General features: G+C 39.4%; 1 protein-coding gene across 1 annotated transcript; it reads left to right on the forward strand.

The window, feature by feature from the left end:
- Positions 1–3,514: 3,514 nt before the first annotated feature.
- PPP4R2 (protein phosphatase 4 regulatory subunit 2) lies at positions 3,515–27,966 on the forward strand. The gene is made up of 9 exons (XM_030458370.1): positions 3,515–3,774; positions 4,592–4,673; positions 17,386–17,556; positions 22,266–22,359; positions 23,293–23,330; positions 23,764–23,838; positions 24,235–24,378; positions 24,958–25,217; positions 25,613–27,966. Exons 1-9 carry the CDS (start codon positions 3,741–3,743, stop codon positions 25,924–25,926), a joined length of 1,212 nt encoding a protein of 403 aa, XP_030314230.1. The 5' UTR covers positions 3,515–3,740; the 3' UTR covers positions 25,927–27,966.
- Positions 27,967–27,987: the final 21 nt, after the last annotated feature.

Raw genomic sequence — 27,987 nt, forward strand, 5'->3', positions numbered from 1 at the left:
CACAAAAAATACCCAAGTCACTTGTGTGCTTTCTTTGCTTTATATCCATAGAAATCTTACTGGGTTTTGGTTTGTTCCTGCTCCAGAGATAGTTCTATTTTCCTCAGAAACTGTTAGCTTTAGTTTGCATGTCTTGAAACATTTTCCCTGAGAAAAACCCCAAGAAACCAACCAAAATGCAGTGTTTTCATTAATTCTACACGTCTGTTGTTGAATTTTGAGGCCCTCCTGATAGTCAATGTTTGTCTTTTTTCTTTTTCTTTCAGAAAAAATTATTGCCATTTAAAAAGCTTTTATAGGTGAGTCATTTGAAAAACTTTCAGATACAATTTGCAAGTGTATTACTTGAAAAAGTTTGTTCCATTTTCTTCCAAAAGAGGAAATAAATGAATCAGAACAAAACCAGAGACTTTTTTTCCCCTGCCAGGCAGCTCCTGCAGAAATTATTCTATCAGCTTGGATCTCACTTTCTGGGACAAGATCTGTGTGGAGCTCCAGTGTCTTTCCTACCCTCAGGGCTGTATCTGTGTCAGAGCAGCACCAAGGAAATGTGTCCCTGGTAAATAGCAAAGATGCAGCAAGTCAGCACCAGAATCAAACCTCACCTGCTCTTTTGTGGGTGCAAAGAAGTGGCTCTAAAGTACTTCAGAAGATGGTTGAGAGTGTTTTGTGCCATTTTATATTTCTGTCCAGAATTTACTAGAAGAATTTAGAAAAAGCATGATTTTTTTTGTTTGTTTCTTTGCCTGCAGCTTGCTTTTTTAGTGAAGAGCTGCTATGTTGTCACACTTTTCAATTATAATTCTAGGTATCTTGGGGACTACTGCTTTTTTTTTTTATTCTTTTTCTATTTCAAAAGAACAGGCAAATAACAGCTTTTAAAATCGACAGTTAGGGGCTTTATTTTATTTTATTCTGTTGGTTTTGGTGTCCCTGCAAATGGAACGAGACGTTGTTTAAGATGATTGCATTTGCTCTCCCAGGACTTCTGAAATAGGTTGTGTAACTCCACCAGACTTTAATATACATGTTTATGCCTCTTGTTATGGCTGGTGGGATTCTTTAAGACCAATCATGCTGCGAAATGCATTTCCTTGGGAAGAGCTGAAAATTGAGAGCATGTGACCAGCTCTGAGAATTATTAAAAAAAGAGAAAGCTGTGCTTGGGGTGGTGAGTTAATGAGATATCTGGGGGGAAAACACAGCCAGCTGGCCTACAGAAGTTATTTAAGAGGAGTTCTGCTCTAGGAAAGGTGTGTTCTCCACTCTTCTGAAGGTTGCAAAGGAGGTAAGCAAGTCTTTTTGTTACTTTAAACTACACGTTGATAACACTTTTGAAATTAAAAGTGGACCTTGAGGAAAACTATTCTCTTTTTTTTTATTGTTGGTGCAACTGCACACAGGCCCCAGCACTGCCCTTTTTAACCTGGTGTCCACCATTCACTTTGTAAACCTTCTCCTGTCCTCTGCCAACTCTTTTCTCAACACAGCTCTGCCTGTGTTGAAGAAATTGTTTAGTTTTGGGTTTTTTTCCCACTTATTGACCATGAGGAATGCCCTCTGGTGGGTCTAGGGAAGATATTTTAAGGTGTATTAAGAGTATTATTGTCTAATTGTAAAAGCAAACTAATGTTGCTTCAGTTCACAGAGATACCTAGTGCTAAAAGAGGTGCATGTGCTGCAGAGGCACTGAGAGTTGTGGTGGCAAGGGCAGGATGGGCAGTAATGAAGATTGTTAATGGTGATTGTGTCTCTATGATGAACAAAGAGATCAGAAGAAAAATAACACCTAAATTCATCATGGTTTTCATGGCAGCTCATGCACTGAGGTTTGTTGAGTTTTGATTTGTTTTGTGTTGTTTGGGTTATTTTCCTCTGGAGGTTTGGGCAAGCTGTATCTCCTTTATTTTTCTGGTCATCTCTGTAGCAGTTTGTTGCCTCCAGGTTAGAAGGGTAACTCAGCCCCTTCCTCACACACTCAGGCTTCAGGATCCCTACCACTAAAATCCACATTTGGCCCTGCTGGGTGCCCTGGACAACGAGGCCTGACCCCAAAAGTCAGTTTTTTACCCCATGCTGCCACTTTTCCTTCCTCCTGCTGACCATGTAGAGGGAGAGAGGCTTGTGGAGGTCCTTTAGCTCCTCACAGCCTTCATAAAGACCCCAGAACTTTCTTTGTAAGGTCTGCTTATTTTAACAGAGGTTTTTGCAATAGCATGAAATGAGATTTTTGTTCTCTGCATCTGTAAATATGAAACCTGAAATATCTCTACCAGCATTGTCATCCTCTGAGGGTCAAACAGACCTAAAGTGCTCCTGATGTTAGAAGCCATACATTTAAAAAACAAAATATTGGGGTTTCTCCATCATGCAGTTGCCAGCGGTGATGATAAATTCCCCAACTTATGGATCACTTCCTGCGGGATAAAATCAACCCAAGGGGTCAGAGCCAGCAGCTGGCAGCACGGGAATGCTTGCTATGGGTGCCAAGTTAATTTCTTAGCCATTTGTAGAGCCCCCCAAACCGGGTGACTTTGCTGTGACATTAGCAGCATTTCTCAGAAATTAAATATGGCCGTGTTGGAGACTTTTGGTTGTCAAGAGCGGACAGTTTGGTACCAACTTCAGTGCTGTGAGCTTTTTAGGGGATTGCTCTGAGAGGGTGGAGCTCTGGATTGGGATCATTCCCCTGTTGGCAGTGGGAGAAGCCGGGATGGGGAGGACGGACACCTCGGCACACGTGGCTGTCACCATGCGCGGGCCTCAGGAGGAGACCGGGATGGGATCCAGGGCTATATCAGGATTTTACCTAATAGTAACCACCTCAGATGTGCCAGCTCACATGTGCCTAGAATAACAGTTGGCATCAGTACTTGGCTACCCTATTTACAACTTTTTTTGTGTTCAATTAGCGTTTCCCTTTCCTTCCAGGAACAGCCACCACATGTCCCTCAGCTCTGCCCCAGTGCTGAGGGGGGATGAGCCCACACATGGCTGTCAGGACAGAGATCTCAGCCTCTGCTTTGGGGTTCCCAGCTCTCTGCCTTGCCTTGGAGGTCTTGTCCAGAAGGGACTGACAAGACACTGCCAGGACCTCACCTTCCCTTGGGGAAGAGTTGCAGTGGGAGAAGGCATCACCCCCAGGAACATGGGGGTGTGTGCGTGTGGGATGAGAGCAGCAGTTGGGCACAAAAGGGTGGGAGAGTGAGGCGAAGTGAGGACAAGAGCTCCTTTTTGAGAAAAAAAGGCGGGCTGGCACATCTGTACACACACATACAGCAGATTTAAAGGCGGGGGGAGTGAAGATCCATTAACCTCAGACTGAGGGAGGGGAAGGAAAGAGAAAGCCAGGCGCATTCCCTCTCCCCTGAGGCGCCTGTGCGGGGCGGCGTTCCCATCCCCTTTCCCGAGGATCTGCGCGGTGAAGCGGGCGGGAAGCCCCGGCCTGAGGAGAAGGGCAGCGGACGGAACCTCCTTCCTGCCCGCTCGCAGCCGCCCCGCCCCCGGTGGGACGGAGGGAGGGAAGGGAAAGAGGGAAGGGGAGGGAAGGAGGGAAGGGGCGGGGTGTCGGGGCCGCGCACGGGGACGGCCCGGGCGCCATGTTGGAGGGTTGCTGAGCTCGGGGTCTGTGTGTGTGTGGGTGCCCGGCGGCTGCAGCCCCTTTGCTGCGCGGGGTTTGGGGGGGGGGGGCTGGAGGAGGGGAGCAGCGCCGAGCCGGGGGGAGACGCCCGAGGCGGATCATGGACATCGAGAGGCTGCAGGAGGCTCTGAAAGGTGGTGCCGGGGCTTGGCGCGGAGAGCTTTGGGGAGAGGGGGTGGGGAGGAGGGGAGGGAAGCGGTGTCCCCATGCTGAGGGGGGGACGGGGGTTTGCCTCCCACCTGAGATGATTTTAGGGGGAGGGAGAGCCCTTAGTTGAGGGCGGCAGCTTTACACCCACTCCCCTCCCCTACCCGCTGGGGCTGAGGGTTGGGGGTCCCTGTGCTGTGGGGAGGGGGGGGTCCCGCAGAGTGGGAAGAGGCTCGGGGACTCCCGGTGGGGAAGGGGAGAGGTTGAGCCCCTGATCCCCGCTGCCCTCGGCTTCCCCCGGGCTGGGTGAGGGGGAGAAGCAGCAGTGACCCCGCCGGCTCCACTCCTGCAGGCCCGGGGCTCCCCTGGCCTGGCGTGCCCTCTGCTCCCCCACATCCCTCCTTCCCTCCCTGCCTTCCTTCCCCTCCTCCTTCGCCCCTACCTTATATTTTTCTCCTTTGCCAGTCCATTTCTGTGCTGGTTTTCCTGGCTGGGTGCAGCCTGAGGAAATCGGCCTCCTTCTCTGTTGGAGCTGCTCAAAAGAAGTTGCAAATCAACTTCGGCTGCTCAGATGCATGTAGTTTCTCCACATGAAAATATTAAGTGTTTTACAGTGCTGGGAAGCTGGTGGTGCTCTTGGGGAACAACTGAAGCTTTGTGAAAACGTGAAAATACTCTTATGGGAGCTATACTGATCGCTAAAGCAAATAAATCGCTAACTATGATTTTTATTTCTTTTTTTGTTGTTGTTGTTCTGTCCTATGTTCTTTTACCATTCTTTTTGTGTCTTTCCCACGCCAACAGATTTTGAGAAGAGAGGAAAGAAGGAAGTGTGCCCAATCCTGGATCAGTTTCTTTGTCATGTTGCTAAGACTGGAGAGACGATGTAAGTGTGACTTTTTGGTTGCAGCTTGCACCATTTCTATATTCCAAGTCAGTGAGATGCTACCTGGATTTTCATTTTGTCTGTAGGTTGCTTCACTGGGCTAAATAAGCTTGCCTTAGCTCCCATTTAATTTTGGATTGATTAGTTTTGTTTGCTGTTAAGTGTTTGTAGTTAAGTGTTATCTCAAAGGGATTCTTTCAGTACAGGCGTTGTTCAGTGGGGGGTATCTGTCAGGTCCCTTTACAATAAACCTGTTGCTCTTTGTACTTTTTTATTTTGGGGGTGACATTCAGTTTTGTTGAACGGAAATTTTGTTTCCCTGTGGCAACGCCTGTTGCAGCCCCTGTTGTGCACTGTATCCAGCAGCGTTATTTACACAAAGATCCGAACGGCACGGATGATTCCTGCCTGGGCTTTGTACCCTGTGCAGCGTGTCCAAGTCAATTTGATGAAGAAGGAGGAGGAGAGAACCACGGAGGTGCTTTCTGCAGAGAGAGGGACAGCAGCTCCCCCGCACTCCCCTTAGCCGCTCCTTTCCCAGCTCCCACAGGAGTTTTCCTGGGAAAAGGGAAGTTCCTGGGCTGCCTTTTCCCGGTGTGCCGGGGCTGGGGGCAGCCGAGCCCCACGCTCCGTGTCCGTGTGAGCGCTGGGTGAGTGACTTCCTTGGCGGCTCAGTATTTGGCAGGAAGGGGAAAGGCTTCCCCGGGTGCGTTGCTATAGAATTGCTCACTTTCTGGCTCCCAGGCTGCCTCCTTGTTTTTGAGGCCTAGCGCCAGGCTGCAGCAAGCGATTCGTGCCTTTTACCAGTGTTTTGTTAGCAAGCAGAGGTGGCAAGGGGGTTTGTTTGGGTTTCTTGAAGCCCTTTGGCTTGTGAGAGGTTTGTAGGGTTTGGTGGTTGTGGGGGTTTTTCTTTTTGTACCTTGCTGCTGCTGCTGGATTTAATGGTGTTGAAAGAAAAACAAGTTCTGTAATCTAGTTTGCTCTTGGGATAGAAAGCTTAGGCTTGTCTGTAGAAATACACAAGCTGTAATGCTTAGTATTTTGGTGTAATAACTATTTAGTGGTAGTACTTATTTTAGTATGGGTTTACCATGGTGTGTTTTGTCTGTATAATGTGTTAAATTTTTTTTTTTTCCTGTTTTGAAATATTTCTCAGGCAGCTTTTGCTGTTTCTGTGACTGGTACATATACTCCAAAGTAGTTTTAACAAGTGATTGTATAGGGGCAAGTTCTTGGGAAAATTTTTCCATATATGAAACTTGGAAAATGAATGCTTTGTTTTTGTGTAAATTTGGGGAATTATATTTTTTTAAATTATTTGATTGTTACAAACTGTTAATTAAACCTGAACAGGAGCCTAGCATCTAGAGCTCAGTGCAGACCCTAGCATTCTGTGTTTTCAGGGTTTCCTTGGTCTTTTTTTTTTTTTTTCTGTAGCTTTTTTCAGCATTCTTAAGCCTTTTAGTTGCTTTAAATTGTTTTTTAAAAGCTTTTGGATGTAAATATCAGAAGTATCTATTGTAATCTGAAGGCAGACATGGAAATATTGTTCCATGATGTTTAATTTGCTTTCTGTTATTTAACAAACCCTGTACTCAGCAAATATACTTCTGTTTTCACCAATGAATTTGATATGTTTCAAAGTTTCACAAAGAAATGAGTAAAAAATTGAAGTTTTATGGTAAGTTTTCATGTAAAGATTGGTGATAAACAGTATAAGAATCTAATATGTTTTTAAGCTAGTACAACTTGACCACTGTAAAAGTGCTTCCAAATATACAAACCTAGCAAATACAAGTTAATGCAAAATGATCTAAATATTCTTTATTTCCAGTTGTACAAAAGTAACTTTAATAGAAATCTAATTCAGTAATAAATGTATTACCTTGGAATGAGCAGATGAAATAAATATTGGTTCATAGTGATATGTTTTAGCATTTTAAGAAGTTCAGAGCTCAGTTTGGGGAAAAAAAAATGGGGGTGGTCAGGTCAGGGGTAATTACACAAAGGGTTTTCAACTGATTTATTGAAAAACAATGTATCTTACTCAGCCACAGCCTGTTCCTGAAGTAACAAACAAAAGCTACCCATGTCAGTGAGGACCAGGGCAAATAAGGACAGGTGAAATGTGTTGGATTTTTTTTTTCCAAGGAGAGTTAAATACTGTGTTCATGGGGCTTCTTTGTTTTTGAGCTTCCTCTATGCAGAATATTGATTTGTAGATACTCCACTGCAATCTACATTCTGGGTTAAATTTAAAATCCTCTCACCCCCCACCCAATGCCTCTTCTGGACGTAGTTGCAGCAGACCTTGTAAATAATTAGTAAACTTAGTTTGAAAGCGTGTTAATGAAGTAAATTACAGTGATTTTAAGGTTCTCATCTGAGCATTGTCATGGTACTCACAGCTTATTTAACAGAATGAAAGCATGGGCTCATGTCAGGCTGTTGGGTACCTCCCTGCTCCAGTTTGTTTCAATCTGCTTATTCATCTGAGTGAGTTAGGAACAGGTAGATGCAGGTTTGGGTTATGCTGTAATTTTACTAATATTTCTCCTGGCAGCAGTCTTGGCTGCTGTAGCCCTTGTGTCACTCTTTGAGTTGTGCTTGTTCAACTGTTTATGTAGCTGCATGGTAACGTGGAGCAGGAAGCTGCTGGCAGTTGTAAGGAACTTTTTTTTGGCAGTGCTGCTTTTACCAAGGTTCAGCTCATTGATCGGGTGTGTTTAACTGGGCTGTCAAACCCCAGCACGACTGAAGAGGCAGTGGAGGGGAGGAACAAAAGGTGAGAGTTGTGTAAGCCAGCACTGCAGCTATGATAAAGCTCTTCAGAGAGTCTTTATTGTAAATAGAGGTCTCTTTTGTTTACAAGGAGGGTCTGGAATAAAAATGTTGCTAAATTTGCTGACATTATCAGTGTAAATGTAGTGGTTTTATCAATACCTTGCAGGAAAACCCTGATGGTGCAATCACCTGTGTTAACTTTAACTTCATCTGTGAAGTTCAAGCTACCTTCTTGTGCAGAGTTAACCATTCACTTAATTATTTGTGAGAATATGGCCTGCATTTGCAAAAGCCAGTCTGAACTTCCCTTATTAGAGGTGAGCAGAAGCAGAGGTTTACTTGCTTGGGTACCTGGCAGTATTTTTGTTTCCTAATGGTTGCTATGGCAAGACTTAGCCTTAGGTGGAAATATAAAGTTTAGAGTTCAGCCTCTTTTAATCATGTGTTGGGTCCTAGGACTTTTTTCTTTTGAGATGACTGATACAGTCCTTAATTGACTTGACTTTTTACTAAGATACTAGCATGGAATTTCCTTGGTGAGATCAAGTGTAGTCAGGGAAGATCATTATGTGGAAGATCAACGTGACTTCAAAACTGATTAAAGGGAAGAGATATGAAATTTGTTAGTCTTAATACTTTACTGCATCTGAAAGACTTCTTTTAAAACAGGATATGCTTTTGCACTTCTTTGCATAAGAAATCTCCTTATCTATTCTCTAATAGAAACAGCTTTAAGAGAAGGGTACAAAAGTCACAGCTCTGCATTAGTAGCAGTGAAATGCAAAAGTGAAATATTTTTTGTTCTGTAAAGAATTTTGAAGAGTGGATATAAAGATCACTTATCTGTTGGGATCTTGTCTTGTATTTAAAATCCATTTTTTCTTACCACTTCTCTTGGATTCAAAGTCACTCTGCTCCTTCAGTAGTCAAGTTTCTAAACCATTTATTTAGGTACCTTAGCAAGTAAAACCAGGTTGTTGGGCAGGAGTGAAAAACTAGAATTTTCCTGTGGTTCTAAAGTAAAAAATAAAGCATAGAAAACAAAAGCAATGAAAAATTGTATTTCTTTGCATTTCCCCCACTCCTGCTCTGAGGCAGACAGCCTATAAAGCACAGTTTTTAATGGCTTTCTCTAGTGGAAAGTATAAATCAGATGCTTACTGACAGTGAATGAATCCAGCAATAAGTAGTAAAGTACAAAATCTGGAGAAATAGAGTACACAGGCAGGAGTGATTAACTGTAAAATAGTTCTAGGCTTAAGCAGAGAAGACTGAGCTGGCCAGGATGTAATGTAGTTATACCAGTTCTTGCCCTGAATTGCAGTATAAACTGCCATTAAAATACATGGGTTTTATTTCTTTGTGTAGTCAAATTCTTTCCTTAGAGTTTCCCTGGAAGCTCTGAAACATTAGTTTGCACCTCATCTAAGCTTAGAAACATTTAGTTGGGTTTTTTTGCCCAGTTTCTTTGAGGACCAACATAAATGCTTCTCTGCAAAGTTTGGGTCAAGTTTAATATATGGTTGTAGAGAAAATAGGAACATCTACAGTGTCATAGTAGAATAAAGGAAGTTGGAAATGACTTCTAGAGGTCAGACCCTGTACTAAGGGGAGCTAATTCCAGAATTAGCTTGGGGCTTTGTCCACCTCTTTTGAAATCTCCAGTGATGGCAATTCTGTGGCCTCTGTCACTACTTAACTGTGTGTGCTGGGAAAAATGTTACCCTTGCAGCAACTTGGAGCAACCTGGCACCACTGCCTCTGCCCCTCTGAAGGGAATCTGTTTTCATCTGTCCACAACTGCCCCTTCAGTGGTCAAAACCAGCAGTTTGATTCCTCTAGATTCCTTCTGTTTTCCAGACATGTTGCCTTAGCTTCCCTCTTAGGTTGTGTCCTCCAGCTTTGTTGATCATCTTGGTGTCCTGCTCATCTCTTTCTGCTCTCCTTGGCATTTCATGACCCCAGACCAGACACAGTGTTGTAGTTATGGGCTTGGAAGTGCCAGGTGGAGGGATGTCATCACATCCTCTGACATTGCAAATGTCACAGCAAGGACAGACTGACAGATCTTCAGCTTCCCATCTCCCAGCACAGGTCTTGACCCCAGAATTTACTATAATCAACAGATTGGAACTGGTTGCAGTCAGGCTTTGGACCCCATTGATCCCAACTAGTGTGTAGGCCTGATGAGGTGCTCTGCTGGGTCTGTAGCTACCCAGCTGGACTAAAAAGATGCTGTGGGAGGCTGTGGTGGCCTTGCTGAGGCTGAGGTAGCAGTGTTGGGTGCTCCTCCCTCAGGTAGATGAGGCAGGAGTGGCTGTTGGTCAATTATATAACCCTAAATGTAAGTTACATAACAGGAGATCTGTCAAAGATAATGACAAAAAGTGTTTTTGACCTTTTTCATACTGTTTTCTATACCCTATCTAGCACTGAATGTTTGTTATGATTTTTTTTTGGTGTGTTTGTTTGTCTTTAGACTATGTTTTTGGAACATTTATATTATTACAGCAGTTGAAACAGTTTGTCAGCTATAGAAAAGGAAATAGAAAATAGGAGTGGAGATATAGCACCAACAAACATATATGAGAATAAGTTCTGGTTCTTAGCTTTAGTGTCTAAATGATGCATTTTGAAGCCTTTTATAGTTAATTCCTTGTGTTACAAATCTATAGATTTTTTTCTTTTTTTTAGCCATATAGCTTTTAGCTTATTTTAGCTTAAATTTAAATCTACTTTTTCCTGTGTTATCTGTCCAACTAGCACTTTTCTTGTTTGATATCTATAATATTTTTTTACTCATTTGCAAATTTTGTTCCCATTTGGAGGCAAATTATCAGGAAATCTTCAGAACTACTTGGGGAATGTAATTCCTTACAGTTTTTTAAAACATGAAATAAAACAATCCTCAAGTTCCTGACATAATAAACAGGATAATATTTTCAGAAAGAAGTCTGTGCCTTTGTTAGCATAAGCCTCTTCCATTTCCATGTTCTCCATGAAGCAGGAGATGTGGATAAACTTCCTTGCATTGTTTCCTACTGTTATTCCTCACTCCATTCCAGTGAGTGGCTGGAATTATTCCCCACTAATTCCCATTCCACTGACGCTGTGTGTCCTGTCTCATAATCCATTCATGCCTCCAAAGGACAAGAATCTTGGCTGGAAAGCCTGCTGATTTATCTTTCTCAGGCTTCCTGGCTTTTTTGCCTATTAATACAAAATTATACATTTATCAGATGTACAGTTTTAGTAGTAAGGAAGTGTTGAGAGGAATCAGGGGTGATACAGATGAAATCCCTTGCTCCTTTAGGAAACACACTGTTGTAGTGTTTTATCTTAAATGCTGCCACTTCATACCTGTTGGGAGTGGAGTTTACAGTGTAAAGGTCACACTTCAACTACCATTGTCAAAGGTGTGTCATGAACTGATCATTATAAACTTCAGTCTCTGTAGAATACATGTGTGGAAAGAAAAAAAGGCAAGCTGCTCATAGCCATGCTAGTACATTTTTTGGGGTGTAATCTGAATTTTTTAACTGCAGATGTAACTGTGCATAGGCAGACTTTGATTTGTAAGTATTTCTCTCTTCCTGGTTGCTGTGTGCAGTCAGAGACAGTTCACTGTTAATCTCTGCCTCACTATTACCTTCATTTTTTCCAGCAGGCCTCTACTCTCCAGGTCCACGGTGGCCTTGCTACTATTTCTTTTGAAAAGCTTTCCCAGGTGTTTGGGTATTGTTCCACTCCATATTGCCCTTTACAGTAGCAAGAATATTTTTCTGTTTTGACCTGGTATTTGATGACCTTTTCTCCTGTCTATAGATTTTGGGAAGGTTTGTGCTTGATGGGGGGAAGGAACAAGGCAATAGTGCAGGTGAAAGAGAGGATCCCAAGCAGTTTGGGGGTCTGGAAGAGTGGTGGGTTGTCAGGTTTGTGGGTAAAATAGACTGCTTGAAGACAGCTGCAAGATTTCCATGAGTGCTGCAGATTGAAAATAGTTGCACAGGGTGCATATTCCTTTCTTCTGTTCTACCAGCTTTATGACTCAATATAGGGAAGATTTAATAGTATTATCTCAGTGTGATCTACTCTTATGTGAGGTCACCCGTGGATCTCTGTGCCCTGGTCATTTACCAGTGATAGTGACACCGAACAGATGAGTTACAGCATTTTTGTTCTGTGCTCAGTTTTTTCCTTTAAAATAAAAGGTACTTGAGTTTATGAGTTTTAAGTAACTATGTTTAGAAATATTACTGGCTTGGAAAATCCTGAGTCCTGTTTCAGATTTTCTGTGTCCTGTGGAGCAGCTCTGTTTTGGTGGAGTCAGCGAATACTTATCGGGAGAGATCAGAATTAGTCCCTTGGTGACTACAGATCCTACTTTAATGTCTCAATCAGCTGTCTGTTTCCATAACTAAGTCTTAATCTTTGTTGTTCCTGGCATTAGTAATTTGCAAGTAGCAGAGAGGTGAATGCTCATACTACTGAAGTAGATGTAAGTCTAATGTATTCCAGTTTCCGTGGTTCTGGAATGAGTTCGTCATCCTCACAAGAAGGAAAGTGAAGACTTAATTTAAGCTGACAACAATCAGTGAATGAAGATGGAAAAATACCTTCTGTACATGTGGGAAATACCAGTTTTTCCTCTTTTGAGCTCTGCAATGTATTTTTAATTAAAGTGAAAGGTAACATGAGGTCAACTACTGAAGATAAAACGTGAGAGCGTTTTAATTTTACATGAGTTACCAGGTGAAAGTGAACAGGATGCTCCCCCAGGAAGGGTGCTTGCCAGGGTGTTTTCTAACAGCTTACAGCAAAGCACAATGTTCCAGTAAATTCACTGTGCTGTATCACCTAAATTTTAAAATTTATTGCTCATTCAGAAACACCAATAAAGAATCTAGCACTTGCTTATGGTTTTAATTTAATGTTAGGTTGAAAGGTTTGTCTGCTTGCCAGAAGCATTTAAGAAGCTACTCTGCCTTGATGCTCGGGGGATTTTATTGTGTAAATCTGTTGTCATTGTTGGGAATTTCCCATGTTGATCTGCACTCTGTCCATGGTGAAAATAGCAACAGAGTGCAAAATGATGACATCGAAACTAATTGCATCGAAGCAGTAAGTATTCAAATAAAGCATGGGAAGTAAAAAAAGAAATTTAAAATCAAAAGCCTATTTGAAGCAAGAATGGAATTGAGGAAGGTATGTTCTTTTATTTGATACATGAGAGCATCTGCTTTAAAGGAATTGCTCTGCTGTCTGCTAGTCACATCACACATTCTTCCTTATCTGTAGCATAATTTTGTGGTTAGATGAGTGATCTGCTTCACCTCCCTGTGTGTGGGATCACAGGAGTGTGTGGGAGCAGCAGAGCAGCTGCTGCACCCTTTGGGCGCAGCCCAGCCATGAAGTTCAGTGTGTGGTGGGGTGGTGCCCCCTGCTCTGCACTGAACTCCCTGCTGCACCTCGGGGTAGCTCATCTGATTCAGGAGACTTCAGCAGTGCTGACTTGGAGCCTTAGAATTTTTCAGAGGTGTTTTCTGGAGAAACTGGAAGCCATTTCTTTACCCTTCATCACTCCTCCTTTAAGACATAGTCTTTATTATTTGTGTAATAAATAGTGAAATCGTAATTCCTGTACAAAAAGTAAAATGTCAAATGGCAATACTTGGATTTGGGGTTTTTTGTGTGAAAATGCTGGAGATTGTTTTACAGGCAGTTGTTAACAAAATTTTTGGCTAGTCCACCCCATTCTCTCTGCTTCTGTAATTCCAGGTATCCTTCTTTATATCCAGTCTGTAGATCTGAAATCAGGGTATTCTAAGTAAGGTAAAGATTAAAACAAAACAAGAAGTAGAGGCACAAGGCTTTGTTCAGTGTTTCTATCCAAAAGAACAGAGATAACTGAGGAATGACATGAATGAAAGGAAGAGAGTGGCCTCAGTTTCCCTCTCCCCAGAGGACTGCAGTCCCACCACTCCTCTGCACAGCCTGGGCTGCTGACTGCTGGAGAGGATCTCTTGGATGTGTGCTCTGGTTGCTGGGAGAAGTGGCATATTTGGCATATTCCATCTAGTCTACAATATTCCTGTTTGGATACATCTGGTACTGAAGCTGTGGAATAGCACACTGGACGGTGCACACCTTTCACTGGGGTTTAAACTGGATATGTGATTGCTGGTGCACTTCATTTTCTGTGCTTTTTGGCTTTTCAAATAGTTCTGGAGAATTCATTGAGAGGCCAGAATAGCAAAGGAATTAACTTGTTTAGATGGAACTTGAATTTTTCTTCTATCAGGCCAGTAAAATTACCATGTATAGAGTATATCTTCATCTTCTATGAGCCTTAGAACAAGGCACAAAAGAGAAGAAACAGTTATTAAAGTTGTCTAGTTATTTCACTTAAAAACACCTGCTTCCTACTAGTAAGTTTCCGTGGGAGTGGAATCTCAGTCCAAAAATAACTGGGGAGGAGGGGGAAACCTAATGTAAGTGACTCATGTATCTTGTTATATTTTAAGTAAATCTCTAATTGTCCTCTGGTTCTTTCCTTCTGTGTTGTGAGGACTTTGTCTTAAAATCTGTTTAGCTGAACATGAATTGTTTGGGTCCTAAATACACAATTTTGTACTTTTTATTTTCTTTCTGCTTTTCAGAGAGAGCTAATAATAGAGGGGTGGAGAGAAGGCTTAAGTTCTGATGTTTCTTTTATAGCCTGTTCAATGAGCTGAATCAGTCTGCTTGGTTTCCCTTTTAGTTTTCTGTTCTTTGTGGCATATAGAATTTCTCCAAAACAGATGGTATCCTCTTAAAATTTAAATCAAGTGATTTTGTAATGAACTCAAACACTGAAGTCTGAAGACAGCCATCCCACCAGGACTCCTGGGACTCTGAATGTTTTAAGTACATAGCTAGGTCTCTAGAAGCTTAACATCTCTTTTATATAATGTTTTTCTTAATTAAACCTGTAATCTGTGAAGCAGCTCCAGAAAGATTTATGAAATAATTGCAGTACCTTCATTTTAGGAGGCAGCTCTATTTCAGGCAATCTGAATTCTTCCTTCTGTTCTTCAGCTAATTTTTGGGTTTATCCTGCTTATCTTCCACGGGTCTTACTGAAGTTTGAAACTTAAAAATTTGGTGTTTCTCTAAAGTGAGTAAGCCATGTGTGCTGTCTTAGTGATACATCTTTTAATATGGTTGCTGAAAAGAGAAATGGGTAACTTGGTTGTTTTCTGGGCTTGTGCAGACTGGCAGTCCAATCTAAACATGATGTTTGGGATCACTGTTTTGCAGCAAGGCCTCCAAGTGTAGTACTAACTACCTAAAAAAAAAACAGTGGGGAAAACACTGTGTGTAGAAGGTAGGGACATTCCAATTACAGCTTTGTCTCCTTTTTTTTTGTTGTTGTATTTCTCTGATTCTCCAGACTCTCTGGTTCTTATTTTGCCTTTCAATATTCTATTAGTCAGTTTTTAATGTTTGTCAAATCTTACCCCAACACCTTTGTTAAAGGTTTCTGGATTTCTGCTCTTTTTCTTAATATTTCAAGTATATACCAGTCAGTATATACCAAAGGTCAAAAGAATCAAATATGAAAAATTTTCCAACTCTTGGAAGAAAATACTAGTTAATCCTCTGCCCTTGATACCTTGATAGTGCTAACTATTGACAGGAGGGTTTCCTCTCTTTCTCTCACTATTACAAACATTTTAAGTAAGCAGGAGATAAGGGAATGGAAGGAACTCTTTTGCATTCTGAGAGTGATAGGATCAGATTATTTCCATGTAATTTTGGTTTTGCTATGCTGTGTAAAGATGAGTTCTGTGCAAATCATGTTGGGAGAGAAGCAATCATAACTTCCAAGCAACTTTGTGCTGGTAATTCTTTTAAGTGAAAGCATAGCATCAGATCACTTGAACTGCTTTCTGTCTAAGGTGGCCTCTGTCCCTTGTGGAAAAGTGCTTTTTACTAAATAGATTCAGGGGGTTTCTAAATGCTGTTGATATTGCTTGGCAAACCTTTGTAGTAATGGATTAATTTCAACAGAAAATGAAGTAGTTTAAGTGCAGGTGTGAAATAGTTTGCTTTTATTAGAGAACAAAGTTATTTGGGGTTGTGCTCTTCCTTGTTTCCACTGTGGTAATTCTATTCTATGTCCCTTGTCTAAATTAATAAAGTCACTTCCATCCATGGTTCTCTGATATGTTTCTCATTTTTACTTAAATTGCAAGGTCAGGGACTGAATGCTGGTACAACATTGTGGTCTTAAACATCTTTCTTTTCATACCTTAAAGCCCAGTTATTAGCAAATATTAAATCTAGGACATGGTATCATGTATTTCAGTAGTGTACAAAGGCTGAATTGTTGGACTTTGTGTTAACTTCAATGCTTTCATCTGTTGCTTAAAGGTTCTTCTTAAGCATTTTTAAATTGTAGAGTTAAACAACCAGCATTACATTATCCTGGCAGAATGTATCTACACAGTTCTGAAGGGTGCTGTGCTTGGTTGCTTTTACTGCCTCTTTTTCCCTTGCTAGGTGCTATCTTTATAAAATCCATTTCATCTCTAATTTTCTGTATGTCAGAGGAAAACCTTTAGGCTGATACAGTGGAAGGATGTCACAAGAGCTGGTTGGAGGGAAGCAGAGGACTTAAGAAAAATGCCATTTTATGGTGATTTGCAGTGTTTGTGAGGCTGCAGCCCAGTTGGCCCAGGGGAGTTGTCCTTGTACAGGTCTGTTTACACAGGATGATCCAGAAATTGTAGTGGAAGGTGGTTTAGATGTACATAAACTTTTGAAGTTTTTATTCTCTGAAGTGCAAGTACAATGAACCAAAGCATTTTGGTTCAAGTGACTTTTTTAAAGCATTTTTTCTGAGATGTAAATTCTTTTCTTGGGGTGGTTTTAAAAGAGCTCCCCAAAATTGCTGGTACTAATACACAAGTTAGTGAGGTGGACAGGAAAAGCATGGTTTAGAAGACAAATGTGCATTCAGAGAAGTGATTATGTACAATGCTGAGTGGGAAGGGCAAGTATTCATAAACAAGTCAGCTCAGAAGAAAGCATGAATAATATTTTCTCCATGGAATTTCTTCCATTTGGTTCATTTAAAGTGTTTATCAGTTATTTTGCAGTGTGTAAAACATAATGAGACTGTACATAAACATGTATGAAGTGGGTTGTTTTTTTTTTTTATTTGTCTCTTGATTTACCTACAGAAGGTATTGATCAAAGTTCCCTGTTTTGTAACAAAGCACCTAAACCAAGAGGTCTTGCATCATAATGCTTGAGCTGTTCTCAGGGCCCCTGTGATACATGTGGAAGACTTTAATGTTCTTGAAGAGATCATCACCATGTGTTTGACTCTTCTCACTGCTTCTTAGGCTTTCTAAGTGACTTTTATTAATCTTCCTCATGGATTCTGCTGCTTTTCTGGGATCTTGTTCAGAGTTAGCTTAAACTAAAGCTGTCTAGGAGGTAGATAAACTCTCAGCAGCTGATTTGGTGGAGATGCTGATGTTGCTGAGGAAGGGATTGGCTTAGATGGAAAAGGAAGCAATTACAGTTCTGGGTGAAAGCAGAAGCAGCTCTTGTGAGCTCAGTGAAAACTTCAGGTGGTGGGGTAGGCTCACTGGTAAATTGTGTAGAATGCAGGCATATTCCACATTTAGATTTGAATTGTCAGTGGGTTCTTTAAGGAAATGGCAATTGGTTTGTGTAATATTGTTCTACTATAATTATTTAAAGAGTTTCCATCCTTTAAATTCAGGAAGAGAACTGATAGTGTGGTTCTTGCTTTGTTTATGGGTGACATAGCAGCATGAATGCTGTTTGTCTGATGTAGAGGGGTTTTTTTTTTAAGTCTTTTTCTGTGGTTTTAGTGCTGACTTGCATATGTCTTGATTCTTGTTTTATGCAGGGTTCAGTGGTCTCAGTTTAAAGGCTATTTTATTTTCAAACTGGAGAAGGTAATGGATGATTTCAGAACCTCAGCTCCTGAGCCAAGAGGGCCTCCCAATCCAAATGTGGAATATATTCCCTTTGAAGAGATGAAAGAGAGAATCCTCAAAATTGTCACTGGATTTAATGGGTATGTATTGCTTGTTTTCTAAAATCAGGATAACAAAAATATTTATAGGATTTTGAACTTCATAGCTTGTACTACCTATCTGTGACTGGTTTGCTTCCTTAAACAGATGAGCCAAAGCAAATACAAACCTTGAAAACACATTACAGTAGTTTCAGGACTTTATTGTTCTGTCTTTGAATGAAAATTATGACATCCTGTGACATATCAATCACTTGAGTTTTTTCAATAAGTAGTTAGTTTTTTCCAAGTAGTACAGCTCAGTGAAGCATGGTATTACTACATGCATTTACCAGGTAAAATAGATAATAAAATTAGATTTATTTCAGTATATTTTTAAATACCTAATTAAGAAAGAAGGTTTTGGTGTTCAGCTCTTAATTGCTTTGTGGCAATTCAGTAGCTTTTAAAGAAGAAATGCTGTGATAAACATGGTGTGACCAGGAGGCAGGATGTACCTGGGTTTGAAATGATAAATTGTGCCAGATTCCTGTTAATAGATGGAGTGATACTTATTCATGGAGAGACTTGGGGTATTTGATTTATTGCTGACAGTGTCTTAGATTAAAGTGTATATCCTTGGCTGGTTTTGTAATTATGGAAGTTTTGTTTCCTTTAAAATAAAGCTCCTGATTTTTTTTATCTTTTATTTGGTGTGTCTTTTTTATAGCTTATGCAGTATTTTTCTTGTGTCTAAACTGGATTGCACTCTTACCATAAGTGAGTCACCCTGCTTGGGGTCTTGGTGCTTGCTTAAAACTTTTTCAGCATTTTTCTCAGCTTGTCAGTAAATGGGCACACTATAAAACTTGTTTCCCTGTTACTCTGAAGTTTCAGACTTGGAGCTGCTACTGACATATCCTTTATGTGTCACATTTTGATGCTAGATTAATCATTTTTACTGTCATTATTCTAGAGTTTGGTTTCAATCTAAGTAACTCTTATAATTCAGAACTCCTCCCCCTGCCTCCCAATTGCTCTTGCGTGGGATACTTTTAAGAATGTGAAATGTGGTTTGTTCTCAATTACTCCATATTTATGCTACCCTACTTCACTGAAAGAATTTGAAAACAAACTTACCCTTTATGCCCAAGTCTGCCTCTCCCACCTCCCCCAGCTTTTTGTTACTGCTTCCCTGCCCACAAAATTTGATGTTCTTCCATGGAGACAGCTAATGAATGGGGTTCTGTTATCTTCTGTGGTTCCTGAGTGAGCTAAACAAACCTGGTGTAGCAAATCTGGAGCTTATTCTGTAGCTGTGCTGTTTGGATCTCTTGCTCTAACACTTGAGTGCTCAACTTCCTCATACTTTGCAGTGAACCACCCAGTCTTTGAGGAAGCAAACTGCATAAATTAGTTACTTTAAAATAATACATCATGTTGTTTCAGAATCTAGGGTTGTAGAATAGCCCATTGAATAAATCCTACAACTCCTGCAGTGTGGATATGATTGGTAAAGCTGAATCATGTGGAGATGTGTCCTAAAAGTACCAAGAGCAGGTTTTGGTTTGTGCTATTGGATGTGTTCAGGCTCCTTTCTTTAGAGCTGGAGATGTCATTTCAGAGCACAGCAGTGGAAAAGGGAGCAATGTGATGTGACATTATTATTAGGATGGTTTTATTTGTACTTGTGTAAAAGATTGAGGGAAAGAGTTCATTAAAACCCAAGTTTTTTCAGCTTTTTTTAAAGTCAAAAGACATAAAGTAAAGATGAGCCCTGTTTTGGGGTCTTTCTGGATGAAGTGTCTTAGAGACACTTAAAAGGCACTTAAAGTAGAGACTGCCTGGTTTGACCTTACTGTATCATACTTGACATTTTGTAATAAACTTGCAGAGCCAGATTCTCTATTCTTTAGAATTGCTTTGGAGTAGGAAGTTCTTACAAGACTTGCTGTTTTCTTTATCCTTTGTTAGTGAAGCAGAAAGTTCCAAGGTAAGTTATTTGGGATCTCAGATGACAGAGGAGTCTTCAGAGCATGAATTAAATAGACATACACTCAATGCAAGTTTTTGTTTAATTTTTGCTACAGTTTAATATGGCTGTAATAAATAATTTTCCCAAATCTCTCTTGAATCCTGTCCATATGATGACATTTTGGTTTGTAATTAGTTCTGAACTAGTGCTAGGAAGTGCAGTTTCAAGTGTGCTGATATGGAGTTTTAAGTGGTTACCTTCAGCTGAATGTTCATGCAGCTCATGTACTGAACTAATTAAATTTCTAAATATTTAAGATCAGTTTTCATACTGCTCACAAACTTTTACATTGGTGCTCATATACAGATTTCAGTCCTTTGTAAAATCACATTGTTAAACTATTTAAAAATAATAATTTCACCTCATGAATTCTTTTTCTGTAAAGTTAACTTTGGGGTTTACCAAGCAAAAAATGTTTACAAATGTTGAACAAATTACCCAAGGAGATGATAGAGTGACACTTGGTGCCATCTGCTGCTCAATAAACGAAGTTCAGTTTTCTAGGGAAAATTTTAGAGGGAAATGAACCATTTTTGGCTTTTGTTTAAACCTTTCATGGCTGAGAGTGAAATAAGATGTCAACTTTTATTTCTAGAGTTAATTGCTGGCTTGATGCTTTTCTTGAGGATGCTTATTCCCCAAACAGCCAGGACTGTCATGATGTTCACAAAATATTTTATGTCTTGGTACTTCAGGTGTCCTGTTAGGTACAGTAAAATAAAAAATTACCTAGATAGTGATTCTCCAGGATGTGTTGCAGATTTGGCTGATAAAAAAGAAAGATGTAAAATTATGTATTTTTTTTCCTGTGAAATAAATTGATTGTGAATGGACAGTATTATTACAGAATTTAAATGTCTTTAATTATGGACTTTTCAATGCAAAACCAACATGGGTATTGATGAGGAAAAAGAGATAACAATTAGTGCTGTACCTGTGTGGAATAGCTAACAAATAAATAAGTTCTTTGACTGAGTTAAAGTTGGGAATTTTGTTATAAGAGTGCACTACACAAGAGCTGAACATAATGAAGAATTGGTCAGCACTATTAGATGCCAAGGAAGCTTTAGGAAAAATAATAATGACAGAACCACTGTCAAGCTTCAGAGCCTTCATGAGTTTAAAGGAACATTGGTTCCTGGGTTGCTCTGGTTCTTAGCAGATTTTGTGGATGGGAGAGGAGGAAGAGGTATTTCTGGGTCAAAACAGGGAGGTGGTTTCTGTCATTGCTCTTGCTTTTAAGCAATAAAATGTCAAAAGAATGTTTTAGAAATATAGAATTCATAGAATTACTTCTGGTTTATCAGCTGTATTCTAACTCTTAAGTCAGCTGATTGATGGAGGTCACTGACCATCTTCCTGTTCCTAGAGGTCAAGCAAAGATAACTTGGTTGTGGTATAATTCAGGGTGAATAACCAGGGAGGGCATTAACTGAGAGGATAAACATGATGATACCTCTGTGTTTCATCAAGGAGATGGAACCAGGGCTAAGGGTGGTTACCTTGTAGCCCATCTCCTTCTGCTTTCCATCTGAGGGTTGTAACTTCCTCAGTAACGTGTGATATATGGGCAGTTCTGAAAAACAGAATTAAATTGTTGGTCACTCTCTTTCAGATGATTGCTTGCTTTTAGTTAAAGGGAAGGGTCCTGTAACACAATTAATCATGCCTGTGCTGACCTCTTGGCACTGAGCTAGTGATCTGTGGTGGCTTTTTAGCTAATGAGCTGAGCTTGAAATACATACTGCATTTCAAGTTAGCTACTGAATGGGCTTAAGATACTGAGTACTTCAAGAAAATAATAAAAGTTGAATTTTGACAGAAGTCTACAGTGTAGAGGCACATGTATGTAAGTTTGTATTGATTTTGCTCTGGATAAGTCAATCAAGAAATGGTTCTTAAGTGTTGTATCAAATATTAGATGAATTTTTGAAATGTTCATGACTTTAAATAATTGTAAAATGCATTACTAGTAATTTATTGAAATAACTTTTAAAGTTTTGTGAAAAGTTGGAGGAGTTTGCTAAAACATGACATAATTTGCAGTTTAAGTGTGTGACATCTCAGGTAACTGGTAAATGTATGTAAAGTATTGGTTGTCTGGAAGATCAGTTTGATGGCAGAATTGTCAGGAAAAATGTGTAAATATGGTGCTTATGGATTTATTTAACTTGCTTGGAGTTTAATGATTTTTTTATTGAGCTATTCCTTGATAGATAAGTATGCTGTCCAGTTGTGGCACATAGAGTATTTGTAACAGCTGAAGTAGAATGGTTCTATTAATTCCAACACTTACTACTTTTTCTGTACATGTATTTTGTAAAACATGAAATAAACTACAAGTTGAGAATTCTGTAGTTCTAGTGTGTATGACTCAGTTGTTTTAATCACTTACCATTTCTGTTCTGTGTATTTGAATAATAAATACAGTCTTAAACTATTTTACTGTTGATGATCTGATTTCATTGTTTTAATGAATTGTTAGAGTTGTGGGATGAGGTATATAGGGTTCCACTTAGGGGTTTTGTGGTGATGAACACAAAAGACAGTGCTTTGTTAGCTAAGTATATGAGACAAGGGAAAAATGAGTTACTCCCCTCTGTTGCTAATGAAAAGAAATTTCTCTTTACTCTTTTCTTTCTATCTTCTCAGTAAGGGGCAGAAAGCAGTGTAGTTGTTGCTTCCTAAGAGTCCTACTCATTAAAATGCAATTAAATTGTTATCTATTTCATTGCAGCATCCCCTTCACTATTCAGCGACTCTGTGAGTTGCTGACAGACCCTAGGAGGAATTACACAGGAACAGACAAATTTCTAAGAGGTGTTGAAAAGGTATGTGTTTTTCTGAGAGAGAACACAACTAAACAGTCATTTAAATAACTTCTGAATTACTCCCAAAGGTCTGCTGGGTTAATTATGGCTCACAGCTGTAGTATAGCTAATAGCTGGTCTAAGTGGGTAAGTTTGTTTCATACCTTTTAATATCAAAAAGCAGTTTTAAAGTAACTTATTTGTATTCTTGCAAGTTAAGATATGAGAGAGATGAGCAGGAATAAATGATGAGCTGGGAATTTCACACAGCAGTTTCTTAACTGAGAGATCTGTGGAACCACACCTCAGGTTTTATGGAGAACACTCATTAAAGTTCATCTGGATTAGTTTAGCTGTCTCTGTGATCAAAGCTCCCCTGCATAATTGGATTAACTACTGATTTGAAGAGAAATATTTACCTAATTTTAAAGCCAGGTTTCTAGATGTTAAAATTGATTTTTAGCTTGCAGTGCCAGTCAAGTGGGAGAGGTGGCAGAGTACTCAATCATTATTTTTGCCCTTTGTTTATGTGGGTCCAAAATAATTCAGCATTTGAAATGTGGCTGTGCCAAAAATAAATAACAATGCTTGCTTGTTTTTGGCTGCAGGACTTGTGTATCAATAGAGCATTTCTTCAGCAATTCTAAAGTTTTTCAGCATTTTGGAATACTTTGCTTTCCAGAGATATTTGAGTTAGAAATTACAAGCACTTGGGCCTGAGGCTTGATGTGCTGTCCTTGTTATGAGAGCAGCCCACCTAAAAAAATATTACTGCATGACCTGGTAAAGAGGGACCAGACATTCCTTTTATGTATCTGTTGGTAGCTTTCAACCCAGTTTTTGTAGAGAGACTTCAAAATATGGGATCAAAATCCTTTAACTTAAGTTTTGGGGTGTTGTCAAGGGCTGAAGCTTCTGTTTCTGAACTCTCAGTTTGCTGTTTGTGTATTACAGAATGTCATGGTTGTCAGCTGTGTATATCCATCTTCAGAGTAAGTATAATCTTTTGGTTTTTTGAAACTTTGAGCTTGTGTTGGCACAGGGGTGAATCTTGGGGATTTCTCTTGCTGGCAGTAGATGTGTCCAAAATACTGAGGGCAGTTCTCATCCCTAGTGAAGCCAGCAGTAGTGATAGTGGTCTGCAAGTGTTACCTGGAGTAACTTGGGAATGAGCAGCAGCTGTGGAATCAGATTTATGGTACTGTTCATATTATCCTTGAACACTAAACTATTACTTTATATCAGTAGGAAACAAATGATACCCCTCCAACAGCTGCAAACACATAGTCCAACCTGTTACCTCTAGTATAATGCATACATAGAGAACCCCTGGAGGACTGCTTGAAGTGGGGGGATTGTGTGCAAACAAGCTTAAAGTAAAGTTCCATCATTTGTAACATTTTGGGGTTTTTTGTTTGTTTTTAGGAAAAATAATTCCAATAGTTTAAATCGGATGAATGGTGTTATGTTCCCAGGAAACTCACCAGGGTACTCTGACAGGTAAGGTCCATTTGGGGAGTTAACTTTTTAAAGTTAAGAAAACATAAAAACATGTTAGTTCAGGAAATACATGATTCAGATCCTTTATCATAACCTGTTCTGATTCCAGTTGGAAGCCTCAGAACTGGGGTATGACAGTACTGGGGGGAGAAGGGTAGAGACATACAATGTACTCTGTTTTTTCCATCTTTTTATAACTTCATTGCTTAGAAATTTGTTTTATTTTTGTTTCGGTTTTTGATCATAGTTTACATGTAGGCAAAGAATTTTTTTAACTTCACTGCAAAAATAGCAAAGTACCTGATCTTTTTTGGTTTGTTTTGCTGATCTTTTAAAATAAGACTATAGCTGATTTCTGCCTATTAGGAACAATTTTTTTTGTTGTTATTTTTAAAGATCTAATGTAAATGGTCCTGGAACTCCCAGACCAGTAAATCGACCGAAGGTTTCTTTGTCAACTCCCATGACAACAAATGGTTTGCCAGACAGTACCCAACACAAAGAATCCAGCTTGCAGCAAGCAGAAGATAAAAAACACAGGTTTGTGAGAAGTTATTGAGTTTTTACTACTCAGTTTTTTTCACTTACATTAAGAAATATTTTAAAAGAGAATAGCCATGTAAGTTATGATTAATTAAATCTTAACATATGAGTAGAGTGGGATTTGATGTGTACTTACTCTGGTTGTTGGGTTACTTAATTAACTATTAATTCAAGTTTCCATAGTTGCAGTAACACAGCTTGTAAGTGTATGGAATGGATAGTGAAAAGGAAAAGTGAATAATAATGTTCAGAAATCCACAGTTAACAGTATTTGCATCAGGATGTTAAGCTATAACCAGGTATAGTATTACAAAAGAATTTGCCACTGGTTCTGACAGTCACAGCTGTAATTTGGACCCACCAGAGTAGGGTGACAACTCCACATTTTCAGGTGGTGTTATGATGGCTTTGAGGTTTTGCTCTGTAATGAGAGTTTTATTATGTCTTGGAGAATGTTTAGCTTGAAGTAGCTGGTTTTTGTTTGTTTGGGGTTTTTTGTTTCTGTTTTTTCAAGTGTGAAAAGATACAGAATGTTTTTCTTCAGTAAAAAACTACATCTGCTTTTATTGTTTGTAGTGAATCACCAGCATCTGAATCAGAAGCTGCACAGAGCAGCCCAGTAAAAAATAAACACTCTGAAGATGATCCTGCAGAAGCAGAAGGACATGAGGTAAAAAGACTTAAATTTGACAAGGAAGGGGAAGCCAGAGATACACCTAACCAAACTGCCTCCAGTGAGGGCATGGAGGAAGAGAAAGAAACATCCTCTACATCTCAGGATAAAGAAAAAGATTCTCCTTGTGCCAGGCAGCACTGTACAGAGGAAGAGGAGGAAGGTATTTCAGGTTTTATTGTCTCTGTTCTGTGTGTTTTCCAAGGATTTGGGGTTTTCTTTGCTGGAGGCTGATGCTGTTGGGGTTTCTGAATATCTCCAGTTGTACATAAAGATAAATTGCATGTTTAGACTTCAGTTTTGCCCAGTTTGGCAATTTTTTTTTTCTTTTTTCTTCATCCTACATCTCCATTTAATAATTTGCAAAATCCCAGTGAAGTTGGAGAGCACTTTACATCTAATACACACTACTTATATCTAATAAAATTGGGGATTCAGAGTTTTTCCTGCCTTTGCCTTACTGTAGAAGCATTGCATAGCATAGCTGGGAATGGAAAGTGGCAGGATTAAGAGTTGTTTAAAAATGTCTGAGTAATTCTATTCTTTCACTGTTTCTAGAGTCATTCATGTCTCCCAGAAATGCTGGTCCAGACAGAAAAGAGCAAGAAAAAGACACTGAATCCTCAACTGTGAATGAAGAGAGCTCTGAGGAGAACAATCAAATGGAGGAGTCTGATCAGTCTCAAGCAGAGAAAGATTCACATTCAGATGACAGTGAAATCAGTGGATCTGCCAGTAGTGGAGCTGACTGCAGTGAAACTGAAGAGTTAGGGTCCTATGCTAGTGAAACTCCAGAAAATTCATCAGAGACCCCTATGGAAAACAGCAATGAAGCCACAGAAGTTGCAGATGAACCTATGGAGCAAGACTAATTTAAATACACTTAGATGCAGTATTTTCCATAAGGCTCTGGTTTTACACTGTATAAATAATTTTATGTAATAAAGTGGACCTTTAGTTTTACAAAAAGAAGCAGGTTGTAAAATAAACCTCTCCATGGATTGAACCTTGAAAGAGTTGTACATGATAAGAACTGTGAACACCAGCTCTTTCAGGTCCTGCTTACCGCTGAACTTTCGTTTGGTCAAATCAGTGGTTTGTGTATAGTTTTTTTTATTTAGAATAAAAGTTTTTAAACTGGAAGGTAATTATAATTTTGACAACTTTTTTGGAGATTACCACACCTAGTTGTATGTAAGCAAGGAAGCTTTTTGTCTTGTCTTTTTCTGACAGCTATAGCAGTTACTTCATATTTTGGTTACAGTTTCAACATTTGACATGTGAAATATGGGGTTTCATGCTGGTTTCCAGATTTTTATTTGAATACACACTAGGAAGCCTTCTGTTTGTGTGTTTAAAGATGTGTTACATTTCACACACACACACATGCACGCATGCACACACGTGTACCCTCACTGTTCTAAGAGGGAAATGGTATATTTTTCTGTTTCTGTAAAAGATGAATCCAGCAAATACTTTTTCTACAGGAAAAGGCAGTTCACCTCTCAAGGCACTTTGTTTTGCCTCTGGAAAAGAAAACAAATGAAATCTGGCCCTTTATGAAACCCTGGAACTACTAATGTTGTTGAAAACACCAGAGTAAACACATTCCAAGAGAACTGTTCAGATTACAACATTTTTGTACACTTCTGAGGTGCCTGAGTGAAAGGATTTCATTTATTTATGAGAAAATGTGCTTTATGTTGAGAATGTTGTAATCAAAACATTAGCTTAAACTTTTTGTAGAAGAAATGCTTGAAAATAGGATAAGAAAATATCTTGGAAGGAATGAACAGGTACTTGCCTTTTTTGAGTGCTTCTTGGAGCATTGTGAATATTGTAGGGAAGGTTCAGAATTATTCTAAGGTATGCAGATGGCATCAGTCTGATCACACCACTGGATTGGAAGAATTAATTATATGACCATAGTTATGTACCTGTGCTAAACAACAAAAAGGTTTAGGGGTGCATAGAAATTGCCATGATTTGTATCACATTTTGGAAGTGAACTAAATATTTTTGAACATGCTACTTTGACAGCCAGTGTTACATTATTTTTTTTTTTTTCAGACCAGCTCCAAAGCACAAACTACTGCTTTAAACTCTCGAGATATTTTCCAGTTCTCATATCTAAAGACATGCAAGCTGCAACCTCCCCATCACAATTACTGGCTGCCAAATTTCTACCTGTTTCTTCAACTGTACCTTTTTGATATTTAGAATTTTTAAATTTCTGTAAAGTAGATTTTTGTAGATTGTAATGAGTGCTCACTGCCATTGTGAAACGGTATATAATTGTATAATTCCTGTGTGTAAACTGAATGCTTGGGCTTTCAATACAGTATTCATATAAAGCAATAAATATTAATGTTATGAAATATCTGAGTACATTTTTATCAGAATTGTCCCTCTTTTGGTTTTAAGTTCATGTATCTCAAGTACAACAATGACCTCCAAAATGCATGCTGATAGTTCCTTGCACTACATGGTATGCTTCCTATTATTCTGGGGAAATCTAGGTTTTGCTTGATACCAGAATAATTTGGCTCAGTTGGAATATTTATAAAGCTATTTCTTGGTGATATAAACTATCAAGTTTGAAGCAGACAGGATCCAGGGAGATGCTTGCAAAAAAAAAAAGAAAATAACAGTAACATCTTACTGATCGAGAGCCCCATAGAGAAGGAAAATTGTGCTTAAGGGTTGGATGTGTATTATAAAATTAAAGGACTGAACCCAAATGTTGAAATTAGGAAAGTTAAATATAGTGATATCTTACACTTCTTTTTTTTTTTTTTTTTTAATATTTTGCCAATGAGAAAGTTTTAAAATTTCTAAGTTTAGAGACTTCTGGAATTTTCTTCAGACTGTTTATTTGTTAAGATATTGTCAATAAAGTTGTTCTTTAAGCACCTGTGACCTTTGAGATGTTT

This window comes from Calypte anna, chromosome 12 (assembly GCF_003957555.1).
Source record: "Calypte anna isolate BGI_N300 chromosome 12, bCalAnn1_v1.p, whole genome shotgun sequence".
Taxonomy (NCBI): Eukaryota; Metazoa; Chordata; class Aves; order Apodiformes; family Trochilidae; genus Calypte; species Calypte anna.

Excerpts from the sequence above, each read along its gene's own strand:
- PPP4R2 (XM_030458370.1), top strand. The coding sequence starts at position 3,741 with ATGGACATCGAGAGGCTGCAGGAGGCTCTGAAAG. Across the intron at positions 3,775-4,591 it reads GCTGCAGGAGGCTCTGAAAG|ATTTTGAGAAGAGAGGAAAG; the intron begins GTGGTGCCGGGG and ends CCACGCCAACAG. Across the intron at positions 22,360-23,292 it reads TTCTAAGAGGTGTTGAAAAG|AATGTCATGGTTGTCAGCTG; the intron begins GTATGTGTTTTT and ends TGTGTATTACAG.